Genomic DNA, 20458 nt, shown 5'->3' with positions numbered 1-20458 from the left:
TCACAGGTCGTAGGCATGGTAAAGTTTCCATTTAATTCAATAACATGTATCCATACGGGCTCGTTTATAGGTCGTAGCCATACGGGCTCGTGTTTGTGTTACTAATCGTTGAGCTCCCTCCATTTGGATACGTGCCTCCTTTGCCTGTGCTGTGTCAAAAGCGTGTTGTGGGCGCGCTCGTTCATTGTCCGGGCGGCTGTACAACCTGGCGTGCACGCTGCAACTCGTTTTGGAGCCATGACTTCTTCGCTTGTGGTGTTTGTGAAGCGCGTGGTAGGTGCCTCCGTTTATTGTTTGTATCCCAAACATGCCACACAGACTGCTGGCACATACATACTACTGACTCTGGGAGGCCGCTGCATTTGACTGTGGGTTGTGGTGTTTGGGAGGTGTTTGGGCGCCACCTACTGACTTCTGGGAAGCCGCTGCGTTTGACTCTGGGGCGCCACGGCGCACTGCGCATGCATGTCGGTGCCTCCGTGCATAAATTAAAACTGTGGATTAGTAATGTAGATTTTGTTTTATCTTTTCTTAATGGGAAAAAGATTCTGTTAAAGCCTTGCAAATAATTCAATGGTCACTATCAAGGGATGGTTTCCCAACTCTATCCATGTAGGATTATTTTTCTCTGGGTGTTTCAGTTTCCTCCCACATCCCAAGTGTTACAACTACTACTACTACTACTACAATAACAGTAATTTGATAATCACTCTAAAGCAATCAAAGTACGGATGCCTGGTGTTCCATTAGGAGCTCCCTCCCGCCTTGTGCCCAGTACTGCAAAGATGGATGGATCAACCATTTTTAGCAATTCAGTGTCACAATGTGATTTATAGTAGATCATGAAAGCTCACTGAGGTAGTCAGTTAAGTACTTCCATTAAATTATTAAATAATGTTCCTATCCCAGGATGCTAAATACACATGGGTAATCAGTGATTGAAGTGATATCAAGAAAACGAAAACAAAAAAGAACATAAAAGAAGGGAAATATTTCGCTCGAAATAGGATACTAATGGAAAGCAATCAGCAAGGAGTGAGTTTGTGATTTTTAAACATTCTCTCAGCAAGAAGAGGCAACACTGCAAAAAACATATAAGCCCATCACTAAGTCTAGGTACCAAACTGACACATGTAGCATAGCCAACGAAAACTTTTTCACACGTCTTTCACTGTTTATGACCTCATCTGAATTTAGTTCATTTAAAGCAGTGTTTCTCAATATTTGCAGCATAATTATCAGACTGGGGGAGGAAGGGTGCCCATCTTGGTGTGTAGAGCACAATTAATAGAATTGCCCCTTGGTGGGTAGAGTGTAATCATCACAGTGGTTTCTAGAGGCAGATATCTAAGCATGATCACTGGAGCAACAGCATCCCACAACTCGCTGTACAACCCGCTAATGACCAACCACAACCCACTACCATTATAAACAATAGCAGCTTGTGACCAACTATTGGCAGCAAGTGACATAAAAATGGGAAGCAACCCAGTGATTGAGAAACACTGACGTAGAGTACCTTACATTAAAGAGGTTTAGAGTGCCTTTCATAGCATACTCACAAATGTATTTAAAATACAGCATAAATAATCCTTCCATTTACATACATGTAAAGATACATATGGAAGTGTTTGTACACGCAGAATTTTGAATTTTGCCCTCTCATATTTGGCAGTGAACCCTAAACAAGAGCAATTTGTTTAATGAAAAAAAAGGAATAACAAATTAACGCTGGTGGATATAATTATAACACTTGAAATGAGCATAAAATGAGGAAAAGATACGAGAAATGTAGAAGATAGTCATTAGTGGAATGAACATCCGATCTAGAAGCGTACAGAGAAATTATTTTAAATACATATACTGTACATTGGATTCTTAATGAAAAAGGCAAGCCAAAACTTCATCAGCTGTTCTTAGGCAAGAAAAAAACATCTAAAACTGACTAATGACCAAGTTCAGCTTCAAAACAAGTCTGTGCAAGTGAAAACCTGAAGAATGAAGTTGAAGACAATGTTATTTATCACTCATTTTCTAGCTGTACTTTTTTTAAACAGCTTTTATTGATTTTATGGCATATCAGTAGATTCTATCATGACAATAGTTTTTTAATGGCCTAAGCTTTACTTACATCCCAATTCTGTGTATCATGGAGTACACCCTCCTCCCCCACTGTGATCTTGATGATGTCCAAATGATCTGGCCGCCGGCTCCTTGAAAACTCCAAGTGGTTCTCTGTCAACAGTTCATGATCAGCATCATCGCTTTTCTTAAAACAGGACTGATCTATAGAATAAAAAAAAAATCAACTGCAGTCATAGTCTGGTAAACAAAAAGTTACAATTGACAATGAATTCAGCTCACAGTTAAGGCACTAATAGCAACAGCTCGAAAAGTGACATTTGTACATTATGAATTCAAAAATTCAGCTTTGCCAAATGACAAAAGGAGGCACTTCATTTATAGACATAGAGTATTACAGACTGTCCTTGTTCATTTTGTCCATTCTTAAATGCATAAATGCTTATAGTGGTCAGTGTTTTTCTCAGTTGAAGGCATTTATTAATTAGTGAATAAAAAGCAGGTACATAAGGAGCAACAATGTGTCCTACTTTAATACCAAACCAATGTATTTTTTCCTTACTTAACCTTCTTATTTATTTATTCTCATCTCTCTGATTTGCTTGCTAACTTTTCACTTAGCCAGAGGACTGTTAACTGTTTCTTCACAATACCAAGATTGTGTGATCTTTGCATGAATACCTGCAGTATTCCTAGGGTTGTTTCTGTGTAATGGGCTTAAATGATGTCCTGAGTCAGGGGTTACCTCCAAAAACACAAAGTCACGCAGCCCACTAGAGCTCCCCTGGTGTATTACATCATGTTCCCTGGCAACTTCAATTAAGACAAAAGGCACATTTCTACCATGCTTCTTTGCACACCTCTGTAGGGTGAAATAGCTGAGATTCTGTTGCCATTTACAAGCTCTATAGTTGATACATTTAGCTTCAGTCTGTTTTGACTACACTGTTTTAACTACATAACCTGTTTTCTAGCACACATAGCAATAGACATTTGTGCATGTTGATAAGGTAAGAGAGGAAAATAAACATAACCAAGAGATCCCAAGTCACGTGAACTTCCCCTTGGGATTAATAAAGTATCTATCTATCTATATAGTAGCTAAATGGTATCAGAACACTTCTGCAAATTACTGAGTATTGTCAAAAATGTCTCATTGTACTCTTCTATAATCCTACATGTCCTCCTCATTAATTTTTCTTATTGCATGACAAAAGTGATAGCCTGCACTGTTAAAGGCACTGTAGCCTCAAGGGCGACTTTGGGAGATTTCAAGAAGTATGCAAGAATTTGATTGAAATTTGCCCCCTGAGGGAGTACCTTGTACTTGAAACTGTCAGCATGGATCTCAGAGAACTGCACGTTTTCCTGGTTAAATGACACCACAGAATGCTATCAGACTTGGGGTTTTCGTGAGAAAAAGAAAAGCATACACAATTTTGTGAAGGGATGTTCTGTGCTGTCACTTCCTGCTGTTTCCATTCACAGGTGATATTGGCCTGATATTTGCAAGACTGCTTACTTTCTTATTGACAGTTAACAAAAAAAAAGAAAATATCTGCTTGTTGGGGTTGTTAAGGGGAAAAAAACATGACTTGTGATTAGATAGTGTGATGGATGGCCGGCTAAAGTTTCCGGCCCTCACCCCCAGGCCGCCAGGAGGAGCTCTCCCGACAGCATGGACGTACCCCGAATTCCAGCAGGGCCTCATGGACTTTGTAGTTTCTATGCACAACCCTGCTGGATACCTTGGGGATCACCGGGAGTCGCTGTAGGGAGGCTGTTGGACTCTTACGTGCCCTATAACCCGGAAGTGCGTCATGAGCACATGACAAGAAGAAACGACGTGCTTCCGGGTTGAAGAAAAAGGACTTTTACCCTGACCCGGAAGTAATAAGGACTTGTAGACTATTGGGCAGGAACACCTCCGGGTCAGGGGGTATAAAAGGACTCTGGGAAAGCCCAGACGCTGAGCTGAGCTGGGAGGAAGGGTAGCGAAGTGTCTGGGAGTGGAGGATTGGTATTGTGATTGTTGTTATATTTGAGAATTGATTAATAGTATTTATATGGATTTATAGTATTTATATGTGTAGTGTGGAGTGTAGAGTGCTTGGTGCACACTATTATTATTTAATAAATAATAATTATACTTCTACCTCGTGGCTGGCGTTGTACCTGAGGGTTCAAGGGAGCTCTAGTGCCCCCTACTGCTACAATAGATAGCTAGAACTTGATTTGTCCCTGTTGGAACTTTTTTTAACAAAGGTTCAATAAATAAATAAATAAACATATACACCCTGTGGTCCAAACAGAAACCAGAATGAGAGAGAGAAAAATTGAATTAAAAAGACAGGAAAACATCTAAATTGGCTGGCACAGTCCCAGTAAGGTGCTACACAGGCATACTACTGTTGGTATAAAGGAGTCCAAGTAGTGTTTCTTGACACTCTTGTTCAGAGTAATTCACTGGTTGAAAGTACTCAGTGCTAGTTTGTCATGGAGAGGATGTGCAGCAATGTTCATAATGGCACTCAGTTTTGCTTAAATTCGCTCCTTCACTAAGACCTCCGGTGGCCTAGAATGCATCCCATAACTAAGCCTGCCATTTTAATTAGCTTATTGATTCGGTGGGCCTCTCCTGAAGTGGTGTTACTGTCCCAGCACACCACAGCACAGAAACTCACACTGGCCATCACAGAGTTGTAGAATACAGCATGCATGGAGTTTCAAATGGTGTACTGTGGCACATCAAACCACAGTGCAACTGCTCCTTCAGGACAGCAATGAACGAAGTGTGTCCCTCAAGGGATCATCTTCTTGGTGATTTGTCACCTGAGGTTTGTCAAAGCACGTCCTAAAAAATGTAACATTAATTATCTAATTGTGGGCTGTGCATTCTTCTCATATCTGTTCTGCTGGTTTTCCAACCAGTTACATACGGCAAAACAAATTTCTGTAGCTTTTACATATATTGTTTACCTTGGTGTGGCAAAAACTTGTCCATGGAATTGAATGACAAGTCAACATGGATAATGCCCTCACTCAAGTTTGGCTTAATAGGAGACAGCCAAAGACAGGATGATGCCCATCCCTACATCTGTGTAACCCCTTAGGGCACCAGCAGTGTTACACACTTTTCACGCCTTTAAATATTAAACAGTCTTACATCATTCAGGACAATTATACAGTATATCCCTTAGTCAATTATTGTTGCTATTCATCCTTCTGAATTGTCTTTGCATGTATATATTCAAGCAATTAGTCTGATGAGTTTCTCATATTTGTAAAGTTTAGTCAAATAAAAATAAGGCAAGACAAATTAAATAAACCATAACATGCTGAAGTGCAGCAGGAGCAGTGCCAGTCAGGCATGAAACAAGTGGGGACACTAAGTCCTGCAGAAGATGGAAACTACTAATCTAGGCAGCACAGACCCAGCAGGCAGGCTTATTACTGTAGCTCCAATAATCTAAACAGAAAAAAGAAATGGAGAAGCAATCCTAAAAACATAACACACAAAAAGACAGTAAAAAGATAGGGCTAGACACAAGGAATGTCAAAACTGCTTGTACATTCAGTACTGTACTGTATCTTGTGCCTGTGTTTGACTGTCATAACTGGTTTGGGAGGTGTTCCTGGTGTGGCAAGAATTACTGCTACAAAATACACTGCATGTCAGCCATCTGAAGAGATGAACTAAAAATGCCAATGGTTCAAGAAAGAAGTTAGTGTTGTGGTGCTTGAAACCTAAAATGGCACTGCAGGTGCTATAAGGATGTGATTCCACTAGTGCAGGAAATCTCAAACACGGACTGGCTGCTGTGCAGCATTTAAATAACTTAGTTAGATTTGGACACTTCTTAGGAAAATGACAGTGTGAAAGGCAGTTGCCATGATGTACAGTGTAACAAAATTTCAAAGGAATGGAAAAATCATGTGAGCAAACTCACGTAGAGCTGAAATAAAGAACTACTGTAAGTTATATACAGCCTAATGAAGGAGGCTGAGTAGGTAAGTAGGTATGGGCCTATCTTGAATTTAGACAAGACCAGATAAGTGATATGCCGCTGTCTTTTAGAAGAAACTATTGGAGGTCTTTAAAAATCTTAACTGTTACAAACTGGTAAACAGGAAAATTGAAGAAAACATTTTTTTTAATCATAACACTAATTAATAATTGAGTGACACTGAATTAGCAGTAATTTTAGTAAGCAAAACAACACTAGTTCAAAACAAAGATGTTATCAGATCAAAGTATTTAAAATGAGACAGACCTATGATCGAGGAGGAGGAGGAGGTTGGGAGCATGCTATGATTAAAGTGCATTGCTACACCCACCATACAACGAGCCACATGGATTGGGACCCGAGTGTAGTCAATGCACTGGTTGACACCTCAGCACCACACTGAGACAGTGTGAGGTTTTTTTTTTTGTTTTTTTTTTTTACAGTGGAGTGCTAATCCTACCACCAACCCCCACATTTTCCCTTGCAAGATGGAGGACCTGCTTGCAGGGCTGGATGCAGGTTAACACCATGAAGCAATTGCAGGTTAAGGGCCTTGCTCAAATGCCCAAGGAAGTAGAGTCACTTCTGGTACAGTATTTATGGGATTCAAACTGGCAACCTTCCAAATGCCGGTGCAGATCCCTAGCCTCACAGCCACCACTACACCTACCTACAGTATGTCTAAAATACCTAAAAATCAAACATTAAATCCTCAGTCTAAGTGGTATTTGGACACTGTTATTCTCCAATCAGCCCCCCAAAAGATGGAGAGCAATCTTTATATTCTTCTAGGCTATTTCAACATATAAATAAATAAAGCCACATAACAAATGCCATTCACTTATAAAATGAAACAGTGTGGCAAGAGCACCAGCAATTGACAATGGAATGCACAAATAATACACAGTAGATAAATTAGGATGGATATGGGTCAGCCCAAAATGAGAAAAATAATCCCGGGCTTAAGTGCTCAGAATAAGTTGATCTGTTTAACAGAACTATTGGCAGCTAAGCCAGACATATTTCAATAATAAAGATGGACTGCATTTGTCATGAAGATATCAATAATATGCACATTAATAGATTGGGTGCCACAGAAATTTGCATGAAGAAAATTGTCCAAAGAAATTCAGGTCTAGCAAGCAAGTACAGCAGCCAGAGTGAACAGCCATCTCTTTAATTATAAAATGAAAAGGAGATGACCAGAGAGGGAGAACAACTCAATTTAATTAAAATAATGTTTCCTTTTTGGAACATGGCAGGCATAAAGAAAGTAATCATACTAATTGCTAACAGGATTGAATTCGGTGCCAGCTAGATTTGATGAGTCAAAGTAAAAGCAAAGAAAGAAAACTGAGGGAAGTGCTATGGTGAATTTATAACAGTTATTTTTAGTTTTCGGCCTTTTAACACAAGTGTGAATGAAAGCTATATAAAGCAGCCATTTTGGCAAGTCAACTTAGTCAAGTTTTTTTTTGCTTTCTTGATCATGTTTAATAGCTGGTTCTGCAAGCTGTTAAAATGTTTACAAAATTATTAAAAACATATACTGTATAATTGAATACATTATTTGTATCATGGTGCCAGATATTGGCAATTTGTTACATGTTTGTTGTACAGGAATGTAAGATTTTCACTGTACTCTGTACCTGTGACATTACTACTTCTATTACTGCAGTAACAGAATCATTGTTAAATTGTAAAATATCATGCTTTACACTCTAATTATCCTAACAAGGGTTGCAGTAGTACAAATCCAACTAGATACCAGGACACCCTATTCTTAGCAACTTCATCCAGCATCTCCTAAGAGAAATCACAGATGCTCTCAGGCAAGTGAAGAGTTATGATCTCTTCAGTGTTTCTTAGGTCTGCACAAACTTGCCAAAGAATTTCAGCTAGTGGGCTGTTCCATGAACACTTCCCTGAAAGCACCAATGGGAATTCCAACTACATGCTCAGACCACCTCAACTGGCTCTTTCAATCCGGAAAAGCAGCAGTTCTACTCAGAGTTCCTTCCATATTCTCATGCTCAACATCATGTCATGGAAAGTAAGCCCAGTAACTCCACAAAGGAAAATCGTTTATGTCACTTATGCTAAACACCTCATTCTTTTCATAGATCCGAATAGGTCATGTAGTCCTTTGGAGTCTCTGATCCTGTACTCCAGCATAGGCTTAGCAACCCCATCCATAAACATGTTTCTGGTTTCTGGCTCCTGTAAGGAAGGTATATCCACCAGGTGTAGAAGTTCTTCAAAGTGTTTCTTGATCTTCTTAGCAATATCTGCACTTGACACTTATCTTTAACTTGACAGCTTCCATTAACACTAAAGTCCACCACTAGGTCTCCATGACTACCTAGAGCTGCATCCATTATTGAGATCCACTATTTAGATTCTGAAACTATTAAGGAGAGACGAAAAATTACCAAAAGAAGGCATCTACAAGCCATTCATAGCAAACAACCTGTAACATTTTAGACTTTCCAGGTCTGTTCAGTGGGCACTCCATTCTTTTGAAAAAATCATCACCGTAACGTGATAGCTCAGAACCTGTCTCTTTACCTGGGTGTCCAGAACATCCTGTCTCCAATCAAATCTAAATCTAAAGCAAAAATTAGTAACTTTCAACCATTCCAAAATGCTACAGACAGACAGACAGACAGACAAGCAAAGATGGCCTGTAACATGAAGTCACTTTACTTTCTTGATTTAAGAAATGTGAGGTTTTGCTGCTCTCTGATGGCAGAACTCTGCAATAACCACCTTGAGAAGAACTGCATAAGCACATTTAGTACCTCAACTATCTACAGTGAGGAACATAAGTATTTGAACACCCTGCGATTTTGCAAGTTCTCCCACTTAGAAATCATGGAGGGGTCTGAAATTCACACTGTGGGTGCATTCCCACTATGAGAGACAGAATGTAACAAAAAATTCAGGAAATCACATTGTATGATTTGTACAGAATTTATTTGTACTGCACTGCTGCACTTAAGTATTTGAACACCTGGCAATCAGCAAGAATTCTGGCTCTCAAAGACCTGTTACTCTGCCTTTAAGAAGTCCACCTCTACTCCACTTAGTAATCTTAATTAGTAGCACCTGTCTGAGCTCTTTAAAGACACCTGTCCACCTCACAGTCAGTCAGACTTCAACTACTACCATGGGCAAGACCACAGAGCTGTCAAAAGACACCAGAGACAAAATTGTGGACCTCCACAAGGCTGGAAAGGGCTACGGGGCAATTACCAAGCAGCTTGGTGAAAACAGATCAACTGTTGGAGCAATTGTCAGAAAATGGAAGAGGCTAAAGACGACTGTCAGTCTCCCTCAGACTGGGGCTCCATGCAAGATCTCACCTCGTGGGGTATCACATATGATAAGAAAGGTGAGGAATCAGCCCAGAACTACACGGGATGAAATGGTCAATGACATGAAGAGAGCTGGGACCACAGTTTCAAAGGTTACATGCCGTCATGGTTTCAAATCACACATTGCACGGAAGGTTCCCCTGCTCAAGTCATCACATGTCCAGGCCCGTCTGATGTTTGCCAATGACCATGTGGATGATCCAGAGGAGGCATGGGAGAAAGTCATGTGATCAGATGAGACCAAAATAGAACTTTTTGGTCTAAACTTCACTCGCCGTGTTTGGAGGAAAAAGAAGGAGGAGTTGCATCCCAAGAACACCATCCCTATTGTGAAGCCTGGGGGTGGAAACATCATGCTTTGGGAGTGCTTTTCTGCGAAGGGGACAGGACGACTGCACTGTATTAAGGAGAGGATGAATGGGGCCATGTATTGTGAGATTTTGAGCAACAACCTCCTTCCCTCAGTCAGAGCACTGAAGATGGGTCGTGGCTGGGTCTTCCAACATGACAATGACCCGAAGCACACAGCCAGGATAACCAAGCAGTGGCTTCGTAAGAAGCATATCAAGGTTCTGGAGTGGCCTAGCCAGTCTCCAGACCTAAATCCAATCAAAAATCTTTGAAGGGAGCTGAAACTCTGTGTTGCTCAGCGCCAGCCCCAGAACCTGACAGATCTAGAGGAGATCTGTGTGGAGGAGTGGGCCAAAATCCCTGTTGCAGTGTGTGCAAACCTGGTCAAGAACGTTTGACCTCTGTAATTGCAAACAAAGGCTTCTGTACCAAATATTAACACTGATTTTCTCAGGTGTTCAAATACTTATGTGCAGCAGTGCAATACAAATAAATGTTGTACAAATCATACAATGTGATTTCCTAATTTTTTTTTTTTTACATTCTGTGGGAATGCACCTACAATGTGAATTTCAGACCCCTCCATGATTTCTAAGTGGGAGAACTTGCAAAATCGCAGGGTGTTCAAATACTTATGTTCCTCACTGTAACTGTATTTCTTTACAGTAGTTGCTATGGAAATGATCTGAGACCAAGGTCACGACAACCTCCCTTTCACAGTCTCCAAAAAAGAAAAAATGAATACTTCCTAATCTAAGGTCCCACATTTACTGATATTTGAGGTTCACTTTCTTGTTATGGAGAAAGAATTCTGAATTGTTCCTGTGTTTTTCCTCTCAAAATGAAGAGAGATCTGCAATCATTGGCATGTTTCCAAAACACACAAGACTATCTAAGAGATGCCTTCAGTTAAGGTTTTTGAAATTAAAACTGTAAATAATATATCTGATAGGATAACTTGCACCCACCAACTATACATGCACAGATCCCAATTGGATTTTACAGGTCAAAGAAATGAATGAATGGAATGCATAGTATGCTGGTATTACCCATTTTTACCTGTAATATTTTACACTTGTGGGTAATATGAAAGGCTACAAACTAGTCAAATGTACACATATATTTTTGTATTGACCCAGATTACATCCTCTTTTTATTACACTTTCATTCTGTGCATAATACTTAAGGCTTATTTGGATAATATAACCTACATTTTGAGGGCTTACTTTTCCTTTCTGTTGATGCAGAGTTTATCATAAACACAACTTCTGATCAGAATCTTCTTTACAAAACTGACACATTCTTTATCGGCAGACAAGGAGAAACCTACAGTATTATGTACAGTCTGTGACAATGAAGGAAAGACAGATGGTGCATGAGCAATGCAGTGTCACAGTTTGAAACAAAAGGGGATTTACATTCGTAGAGCATAATTCTCACAACATATTCACCCAATTGTAATTGTGATGGGGTTTATCTTTCTATATAATACGCTACCGTGGCTGTTCGTTTGTCTGTCCAGGATTTTAAATCACCTGTAGCTCGCAAACCGTTTGACCAATTCACCTGAAATTTGGTACACATATACTACGCGACGTCTAATATCCGCTTTTGCGTGATGATCGACCACCAAGGTTATTCCTCTTTTTATTTTTATTTTATTTTATTGTAGAATCAACTCTCAGCAGCAGCCAGCAGGGAAGCTGTGCAGTGCATACGCACGGACACCGTTCTCATCCCTACCACCTTCGCCGTCACTTCCCCTACCTCTTCATATCTTAAATCATTCCTGAGGCAGATTGAAGACTTAAGTGCCAACTTAAGTGAAAAATTAAAGAAAACGTACTAAGAAATTGCAACACAAACTCTAGAGTAGAGAAAAGATGAGCTGTTCACGAAGCAGCAAGCGCATCAACCTCTGAGCAAACGAATGCTAAACGTACAGAGAAAGAGGATGAAAACTATGAATGCTCAAGTCAAGGGTATTCACGGCACATTATTGTGCAGTGCGCCATTACTGGTATAAAACAATTGTTTTCTTGAGTGAGGACGGAATCCAATGATTACACTAAGTTTGAAATCCAAAACAAAACTAATGTTAAATGCAAAATTTTGTGAACAAGAACAGTGTTCTTAAGAAAGCTTATTTGCTGTGTTTCCTTTATATTGCTACAAAGTTTGAACACACATGTAGCCACACTGCAAAAAATCAAATATAAGCAAGTGAAATGTTTTATATCAAGTCATTGTTTTCCTTATTGTATTGTAAAATAAAAGCAAAACAACTACTGTATTTCATTTAGTAAAAGAAATCAGCCAATGTGGCAAAAGCAAAATTTCTTGATAGGATTTCTTAAAATAAGCTAAATAATCTTAAATACAAATTTCTTGATAAGTCAAATAAATATTACAATAAGAAAAACAAGATTTAATGGCTTGATATTAAGACTTTTCGGTTGCTTAGATTTAATATTTTGCCACAGCATGTTTAAAACTTTGTCCACTATAAAGTTATGGGTCACTGAACACATACAGTACATCATGTGCCTAAAATACCAAAGCCTCTAAAAGAGTGGTGTCTATGAAAGTAAACCAACTAAATGACAGAAACCATTAAGAAATCAACAGTAATGAAATTAACTTACACCATAAAAAAAAATCAGTATGGAATTAGTCTATTCAGTACCTCCATGTAAATTACACTTTAGTGATACCACAAGAAATCACTCAATGGACGATACGATATAGCCATAGGGTCTGTACAATAATGTATAATCAGGTACATTAACTTATTTAATATTTATTATGTGCCCAAATAAATGCAGAGAAAAATGAACAGGAAATTGAATCCAGTGAACAACTTAAAATGTTTAATTTGAAACTAAACATGCTGTGTCAAATGAAGTAAACAAGTTGCACTAATGCCTCTGTCCACATCAGCCTTTACAGATTTACTGTGCCAAAGGCACCAACATTTCAATTTTATTATGGGTGTACATTTCACAGACTCACATCCAAAATAACCTAAATAGGCATGATATCACTACAATTGAGCCTACTTTTGATTCTTTCTCCTCAATTTGCAAGACTCACTGCAGTGGCAATCACTTTGGTCATTTCTTGTTATCACTTTTGTCTGAAATTGTACTTTATGCATTAATTGTTTCGAGTCTATGTGAGTTGTGCTGATGAAAATGCAATTAAATTTCACAGCAGACTTATCCACATTTTCATTCTTTGTGCCCTGCTATTGTTTGTCACGTTCATTGCAATAAGCTCTGACTAACTAAACGTGACAACCTACTTAACCCCAATTATGCTTGCACCACAGTGTAAAGTGTGGCAATCACAATACACCAGACAATTTAATGCAATTGTAAATCGATTTTTTTAAAATGTGTCCAATTGCTGTTTTTAATAAAAACAATTCATCTTAACAAATGTGCTATTTTCATTATTACAACACAATAACAAATGCAAGTGCAAATTCCATCAGGTGTCAGTATATTTTACAGCATTAGATAGATAGATAGATACAGGTGTTGGTCATAAAATTAGAATATCAAGACAAAGTTGATTTATTTCAGTAATTCCATTCAAAAAGTGAAACTTGTATATTAGATTCATTCATTACACACAGACTGATGTATTTCAAATGTTTATTTCTTTTAATGTTGATGATTATAACTGACAACTAATGAAAGTCCCAAATTCAGTATCTCGGAAAATTAGAACATCAATTAAGACCAATGCAAAAAAAGGATTTTTAGAAATGTTGGCCAACTGAAAGGTATGAACATGAAAAGTATGAGCATGTACAGCACTCAATATTTAGTTGGGGCTCCTTTGGCCTGGATTACTGCAGCAATGAGGCGTGGCATGGAGTCGATCAGTCTATGGCACTGCCCAGGTGTTATGAGAGCCCATGTTGCTCTGATAGTGGCCTTCAGCTCTTCTGAATTGTTGGGTCTGGCGTATTGCATCGTCCTCTTCACAATACCCCATAGATTCTCTATGGGGTTAAGGTCAGGCAAGTTTGCTGGCCAATCAAGAACAGGGATACCATGGTCCTTAAACCAGGTACTGGTAACTTTGGCACTGTGTGCAGGTGCCAGGTCCTGTTGGAAAATGAAATCTGCATCTCCATAAAGTTCGTCAGCAGCAGGAAGCATGAAGTGCTCTAAAACTTCCTGGTAGACGGCTGCATTGACCTTGGACCACAGAAAACACAATGGACCAACACCAGCAGATGACATGGCACCCCAAACCATCACTGACTGTGGAAACTTTACACTGGACCTCACGCAACGTGGATTCTGTGCCTCTCCTCTCTTCCTCCAGACTCTGGGACCTTGATTTCCAATGGAAATGCAAAATTTACTTTCATCAGAGAACATAACTTTGGACCACTCAGCAGCAGTCCAGTCCTTTTTGTCTTTAGCCCAGGTAAGACGCTTCTGACGCTGTCTCTTGTTCAAGAGTGGCTTGACACAAGGAATGCGACAGCTGAAACCCATGTCTTGCATACGTCTGTGCGTGGTGGTTCTTGAAGCACTGACTCCAGCTGCAGTCCGCTCTTTGTGAATCTCCCCCACATTTTTGAATGGGTTTTGTTTCACAATCCTCTCTAGGGTGCGGTTATCCCTATTGCTTGTACACTTTTTTCTACCACATCTTGTCCTTCCCTTCGCCTCTCTATTAATGTGCTTGGACACACAGCTCTGTGAACAGCCAGCCTCTTTAGCAATGACCTTTTGTGTCTTGTCCTCCTTGTGCAAGGTGTCAATGGTCGTCTTTTGGTCAACTGTCAAGTCAGCAGTCTTCCCCATGATTGTGTAGCCTACAGAACTAGACTGAGAGACCATTTAAAGGCTTTTGCAGGTGTTTTGAGTTAATTAGCTGATTAGAGTGTGGCACTAGGTGTCTTCAATATTGAACCTTTTCACAATATTCTAATTTTCCGAGATACTGAATTTGGGACTTTCATTAGTTGTCAGTTATAATCATCAACATTAAAAGAAATAAACATTTGAAATACATCAGTCTTTGTGTAATGAATGAATGTAATATACAAGTTTCACTTTTTGAATGGAATTACTGAAATAACACAACTTTGTCATGATATTCTAATTTTATGACCAGCACCTATAGATAGATAGATAGATAGATAGATAGATAGATAGATAGATAGATAGATAGATAGATAGATAGATAGATAGATAGATAGATAGATAGATAGATAGATAGGATACTTTATTAATCCCAATGGGAAATTCACATTCTCCAGCAGCAGCATACTGATACAATAAACAATATTAAATTAAAGATTGATAATAATGCAGGTAAAAAACAGACAATAACTTTGTATAATGTTAAATGTTAACGTTTACCCCCCCAGGTGGAATTGAAGAGTCGCATAGTTTGGGGGAGGAACGATCTCCTCAATCTGTCAGTGGAGCAGGACAGTGACAGCAGTCTGTCGCTGAAGCTGCTCTTCTGTCTGGAGATGATACTATTTAGTGGATGCAGTGGATTCTCCATAATTCATAGGAGCCTGCTGAGCGCCCGTCGCTCTGCCATAGGTGTTAAACTGTCCAGATCCATGCCAACAATAGAGCCTGCTTTCCTCACCAGTTTGTCCAGGCGTGAGGCGTCTTTCTTCTTAATGCTGCCTCCCCAGCACACCACCGCGTAGAAGAGGGCGCTCGCCACAACCGTCTGCATCTTATTGCAGATGTTGAAGGACGCCAGCCTTCTAAGGAAGTATAGTCGACTCTGTCCTTTCTTGCACAGAGCATCAGTATTGGCAGTCCAGTCTACTTTATCATCCAGCTGCACTCCCAGATATTTATAGGTCTGCACCATCTGCACACAGTCACCTTTGATGATCACGGGGTCCATGAGGGGTCTGGGCCTCCTAAAATCCACCACCAGCTCCTTGGTTTTGCTGGTATTCAGGTGTAGGTGGCTTGAGTCGCACCATTTAACAAAGTCATTGATTAGGTCCCTATACTCCTCCTCCAGCCCACTCCTGATGCAGCCCACGATAGCAGTGTCATCAGCGAAACTTTGCATGTGGCAGGACTCCGAGTTGTATTCGAAGTCCGATGTATATAGGCTGAACAGGACCGGAGAAAGTACAGTCCCCTGTGGCGCTCCTGTGTTGCTGACCACAATGTCAGACGTGCAGTTCCCAAGACGCAAATACTGAGGTCTGTCTTTAAGATAGTCCACGATCCATGCCACCAGGTATGAATCAACTCCCATCTCTTGGCATCCTCAGCTCCCACCTTCTCCTGATATGGAAACTGCAGAGGGTCAAGGGCGTGTTGAACCTGTGGCCTAAGGTGGTGAAACAGCAGCCTCTCCATGGTCTTCATCACATGTGATGTCAGAGCAACAGGCCGGAAGTCATTCAGTTCACTAGGACGTGATACCTTTGGGACTGGGGTGATGCAAGATGTTTTCCAAAGCCTCGGGACTCTCCCCTGTTCCAGGCTCAGGTTGAAGATGCGCTGTAGAGGACCCCCCAGCTCCGATGCACAGACCTTCAGCAGTCGTGGCGAAACTCCATCTGGACCCGCTGCTTTGCTGGCACGAAGTCTCCTCAGCTCTCTGCTCATCTGCGCTGTTGTAATTATGGGTGGGGATGTCTCTCCTATGCTGGTATCAGCAGAAGAATGTGTGGAGGGTGCAGTACTCCGAGGAGAGAGTGAGAGTGGGTTAGGGTGGTCAAACCTGTTGAAGGAGTTGTTCATTTGGTTTGCTCTCTTCACGTCTCTCTCGATGGTGGCACCCCGCTTCGAGCTGCAGCCAGTGATGATCTTCATCCCATCCCACACTTCCTTCATGCTGTTATTCTGCAACTTCTGCTCCAGCTTTCTCCTGTGCTGCTCCTTTGCCACCCTGAGCTGGACTCGGAGTTCCTTCTGCACGCGCTTGAGCTCATGCTGATCACCTCTTTTAAAAGCCCTTTTCTTCTGGTTCAAAAGGCCCTTGATGTCACTTGTAATCCATGGCTTGTTGTTAGCATAGCAGCGTACAGTTCTTACTGGAACTACAATGTTCATACAGAAGTTGATGTAGTCAGTAGTGCAGTCAACAACCTCCTCAATGTTCTCACTATGTGATCCCTGCATCATATCCCAGTCTGTAGTTCCAAAGCATTCTCTAAGAGCCTTCTAAGATTACAGAGTCATCAAGAAAAATAAATGTGTGTCTATAAGGTGGAATTTTTTTATTAGACTACCTTGAATTTCAGTCTCTTTTTAATCACTACATGTAACATAAAAGTCCCCTTATAATCTTTAATTTTCTTTCAACATTCGCACGGAATTTTAACACTTTGGCAGACATGGTTAATCAAAAAAATGAAACACTGTCAAACAGGTATAAGTAAGAGTCTGCTTTTTAAACTTTGACCTATCACAATTACATTTATTTATCTGCATTGTGTCTGGTTATAATTCTGTCAAGTTTATTTATTTATAAAGCACATTTAAAACAAAAGAAGTTGACCAAAGTGCTGTACAGCTTCCATAAATACACAAATACATACCAAAATTGTTCAAATAAATAATATAAATAGCATAAGTAGCAGTATAAATAAAAAGTTTAAAAAGATAAAGCAAAAAGATAGGCTTTCAGATGAGATTTAAAATTAACCAAAGTTGGTGCTGACCTAATATAAAAAGTAAGACTGTTTCAAAGCTTAGAGGCAGCTACTGTAATAACATGGTCCCCTCTAAGCGTAAGACTATAACTTGGCACAACCAATAACTTCTGGTCAAAGGACCTCAGTGATTGTGAAGGAGAGTAATGGTGCAAGAGATAAGTAAGATAAATGGAGGCTAAACCATTCAGGGACTGAAAACAGTCAAATTTTAAACTCGATCCTGTAGCAAACAAGAAGCCAGTGAAAAGAAGCCTAAATTAGTGTGCTATGATTCCGTCTTTATGTTCCAGTTAGAAGCCTGGCATCAACATTTTTGACTAGCTTAAGACGAGCAATGAATGACTGATTAACTCTAGTGTATAAATGAGTTGCAATAGTCAAGCTAAGGAGAGACAAATGCAAGAATTAGTTTTTTAAAATTATCTACAGAAAGAAACAGCTTGACCTTATCCAATACCCTCAAGTGACAGAAAAAGGCTTTAACAACAGAGTAAATTTGAGGCCATTATCAAAAAATCACACCAAGATTTTTTTATGAAGGGTTAACAGTAGGTTGTCAAAGGCCCAAGATTACTTGCAACAGCACAATTAAGATCAGAAGGTCCAAAACACACAATCACTTTAAACTAAGAAAATTTTGTGACATCCACATTTTAATGACTTCCAGACATTAAAATAAAGTTCTCAGAGAATTTAATTTGATCCGTTTCAGTGGAAGATATAATTGTGTATCATCTCCATAAATAACAATGAAAAGAAATATGTTTTTTCTAAAAATTGATCCTAAGGGCAAAATATACAGTGAAAAAAGAATAGGCCCCAGAATAGATCCATAAGGGACCCCACAGGTGATAGGGGCTGAAGAAGAGGAGAGATTGCCTAGGATGAATGAAAAGCTTCTGCCTGTGAGGTATGACATAAATCAATCCAAAGCAGTTCGTTGAAAACCCATTGACAGCTCAAGACAGACAATAAGGATACCATGATCAACTGTATCAAATGCTGCAGTTAGATCTAAAACCAAAAGGACAGCAGCATCTCCAGAGTCAATTATTAATAACAGATTGGTTATAATCTATGAAAGTGGAGACTCTGTTCTGTGGTGTGTCATAAAACCAGACTGAAATATTCAAAAATCCCATTTTCATTTAAAAAGGTTAAATGGTAGTTGGAATATTTACATCTAAACATTATAATCCACCACCAGGGTTGGCATAATCACCAGAAAGATATCGTACTGTGATCTTATTGATTTCCCAACTTGTGCACGGTAAGATGTCACATTGATCGGCTATGAACAGAGTGCTGTGATGAATATCTTACCACCTCGGTATGTAATTTGACCAACCTGATGACAAGTGAATGTATATTTTTTTTTTGGAGTTAATTGCCTTCTGATCATGGAAGAAAGAAAAGAGTGGCTTTAAGCCCAAGACAGGTCCTGGGCTTGAGTTGACTAACCAAGACTGATGCAAGTTGTGTTACAAGAAATAGGTTACATTTGTATGTATTTGTGGATTTATTTAAACAATAGCCATCCCCCACGGCTTCGCCTGCGTAGTAGTGAAACAGGACAGTGAGGAGGGCCCCGCCCAGCTCTCTACTTCTGACGACGTCACTCTTCCCCCTCCCCTTGGCCCGCAGCCTCTGTCTCGGATTAGCGCAAATATATCGCTCCTATAAGCAAACTATGATTCTTAGCGTAATGAGAGAAGTTGCAATATTAACCGGAATGTTGAAGCAAATTATAGAAAAAAAAAAGGTCTAAATCTGTTAAGTAGTTCTGTCGTTTGCTAACTAAGCGGAGTTAAGGTTACACCCCGAGGCAGACGCGTGAGTGAGGAGGGCCCCAGAGCCTGATGAGTCTCTCTCGGATTTGCGCTAATAAATCGGTACCACAAGCCAACTATGATGCTTAGAGCGATGAGAAAGTCGCAAAATCAACGGAACGTTCAAGTAAATTATAGAAAAAAAACAGATCTAAATCTGTTAAGTAGTTTTCTTGTGAAAAGCGGAGAGACATACAAACGGTTCTGAAAAACTGTAAGAAATTTCACGTTTGGACCATGAAATTTTTAAAACCATTTTTTAGCGAGCACCTATGGGCCAAGGGTAACCTACATTCCAAATTTCAAGTCCTAAGTCCTCATGGTTCGGGAGATTTCGTGATAAATGAGTCAGATGGTATTTGGCTTTTATATATATGGAAGATTGTACTGTGTACATACGTACATATATACTGCTCAAAAAATTAAAGGAACACTTTTTATTCACAGTATAGCATCAAGTCAATGTAACTTCTGGGATATTGGTCTGGTCAGTTAAGTAGCAGTGGGAGCTGTTAATCAGTTTCAGCTGCTTTGGTGTTAATGAAATTAACAACAGGTGCATTAGAGGGGCAACAATGAGACACCCCCTAGCCATCCACAGGAAGGCTGATCACATCATGGAGGAATTGGGGAAAGCTATCAGGGGCCTCATCCCCGTAAGAGTCGAAACCACAGGACAGCCAATTGGGTCTGGCCTGTTGGGGATCTGAACTGGTGTGGTGCTGAGGCATTGGTCCACTGCATGGCAGCACTCGAGTCCCAAACTGAAATGGCCCATCTAGGTAGGTTCTTGAAACGTCTTGTCTTTCCGACATGATGATCATCTTCCTCTGCTGTCAGAGGAGCTTCATAAGCTTCACATTTCAGTGGTGGCACTCTTTGAGGTGTGCAGACCTGGAACTGGCCAGATCTCTGTAGGTTGGGTACACCTTTTATTGATGTGGTCACTATGATGGCTGCCATACTCAGGAAGTAGCTGTTGCTGTGGTGAATCGGCTCCTTCCAATGGAATACAATTTCACTCCTCACAATGAGCGTATTATGAGACTCAGATTAAGGCATTCTCTGGGTGCCTTGTCTGTTGTCTCAGTGTATGCTCCCGACCACGGCGAGTGATGTCTTGGTGAGAAGGACATT

The 20458-nt window shown here is 40.0% G+C and overlaps 1 protein-coding gene across 1 annotated transcript in view; it reads right to left on the bottom strand.

Moving 5' to 3' along the window:
- LOC114667097 (formin-like) overlaps positions 1-20458 on the bottom strand; it is a 613004-nt gene that overhangs the window by 501909 nt on the left and 90637 nt on the right. Inside the window, exon 3 of the mRNA XM_051920062.1 lies at positions 2132-2286. Within this exon, the coding sequence (XP_051776022.1) occupies positions 2132-2286 (155 nt within the window). The remainder of the gene's footprint in view (positions 1-2131; positions 2287-20458) is intronic.

This window comes from Erpetoichthys calabaricus, chromosome 16, assembly GCF_900747795.2.
Source record: "Erpetoichthys calabaricus chromosome 16, fErpCal1.3, whole genome shotgun sequence".
NCBI classification, from domain to species: Eukaryota; Metazoa; Chordata; class Cladistia; order Polypteriformes; family Polypteridae; genus Erpetoichthys; species Erpetoichthys calabaricus.
Note: the sequence above shows the minus strand (reverse complement) of the source record. Positions and strands in the feature narration are given on the sequence as shown.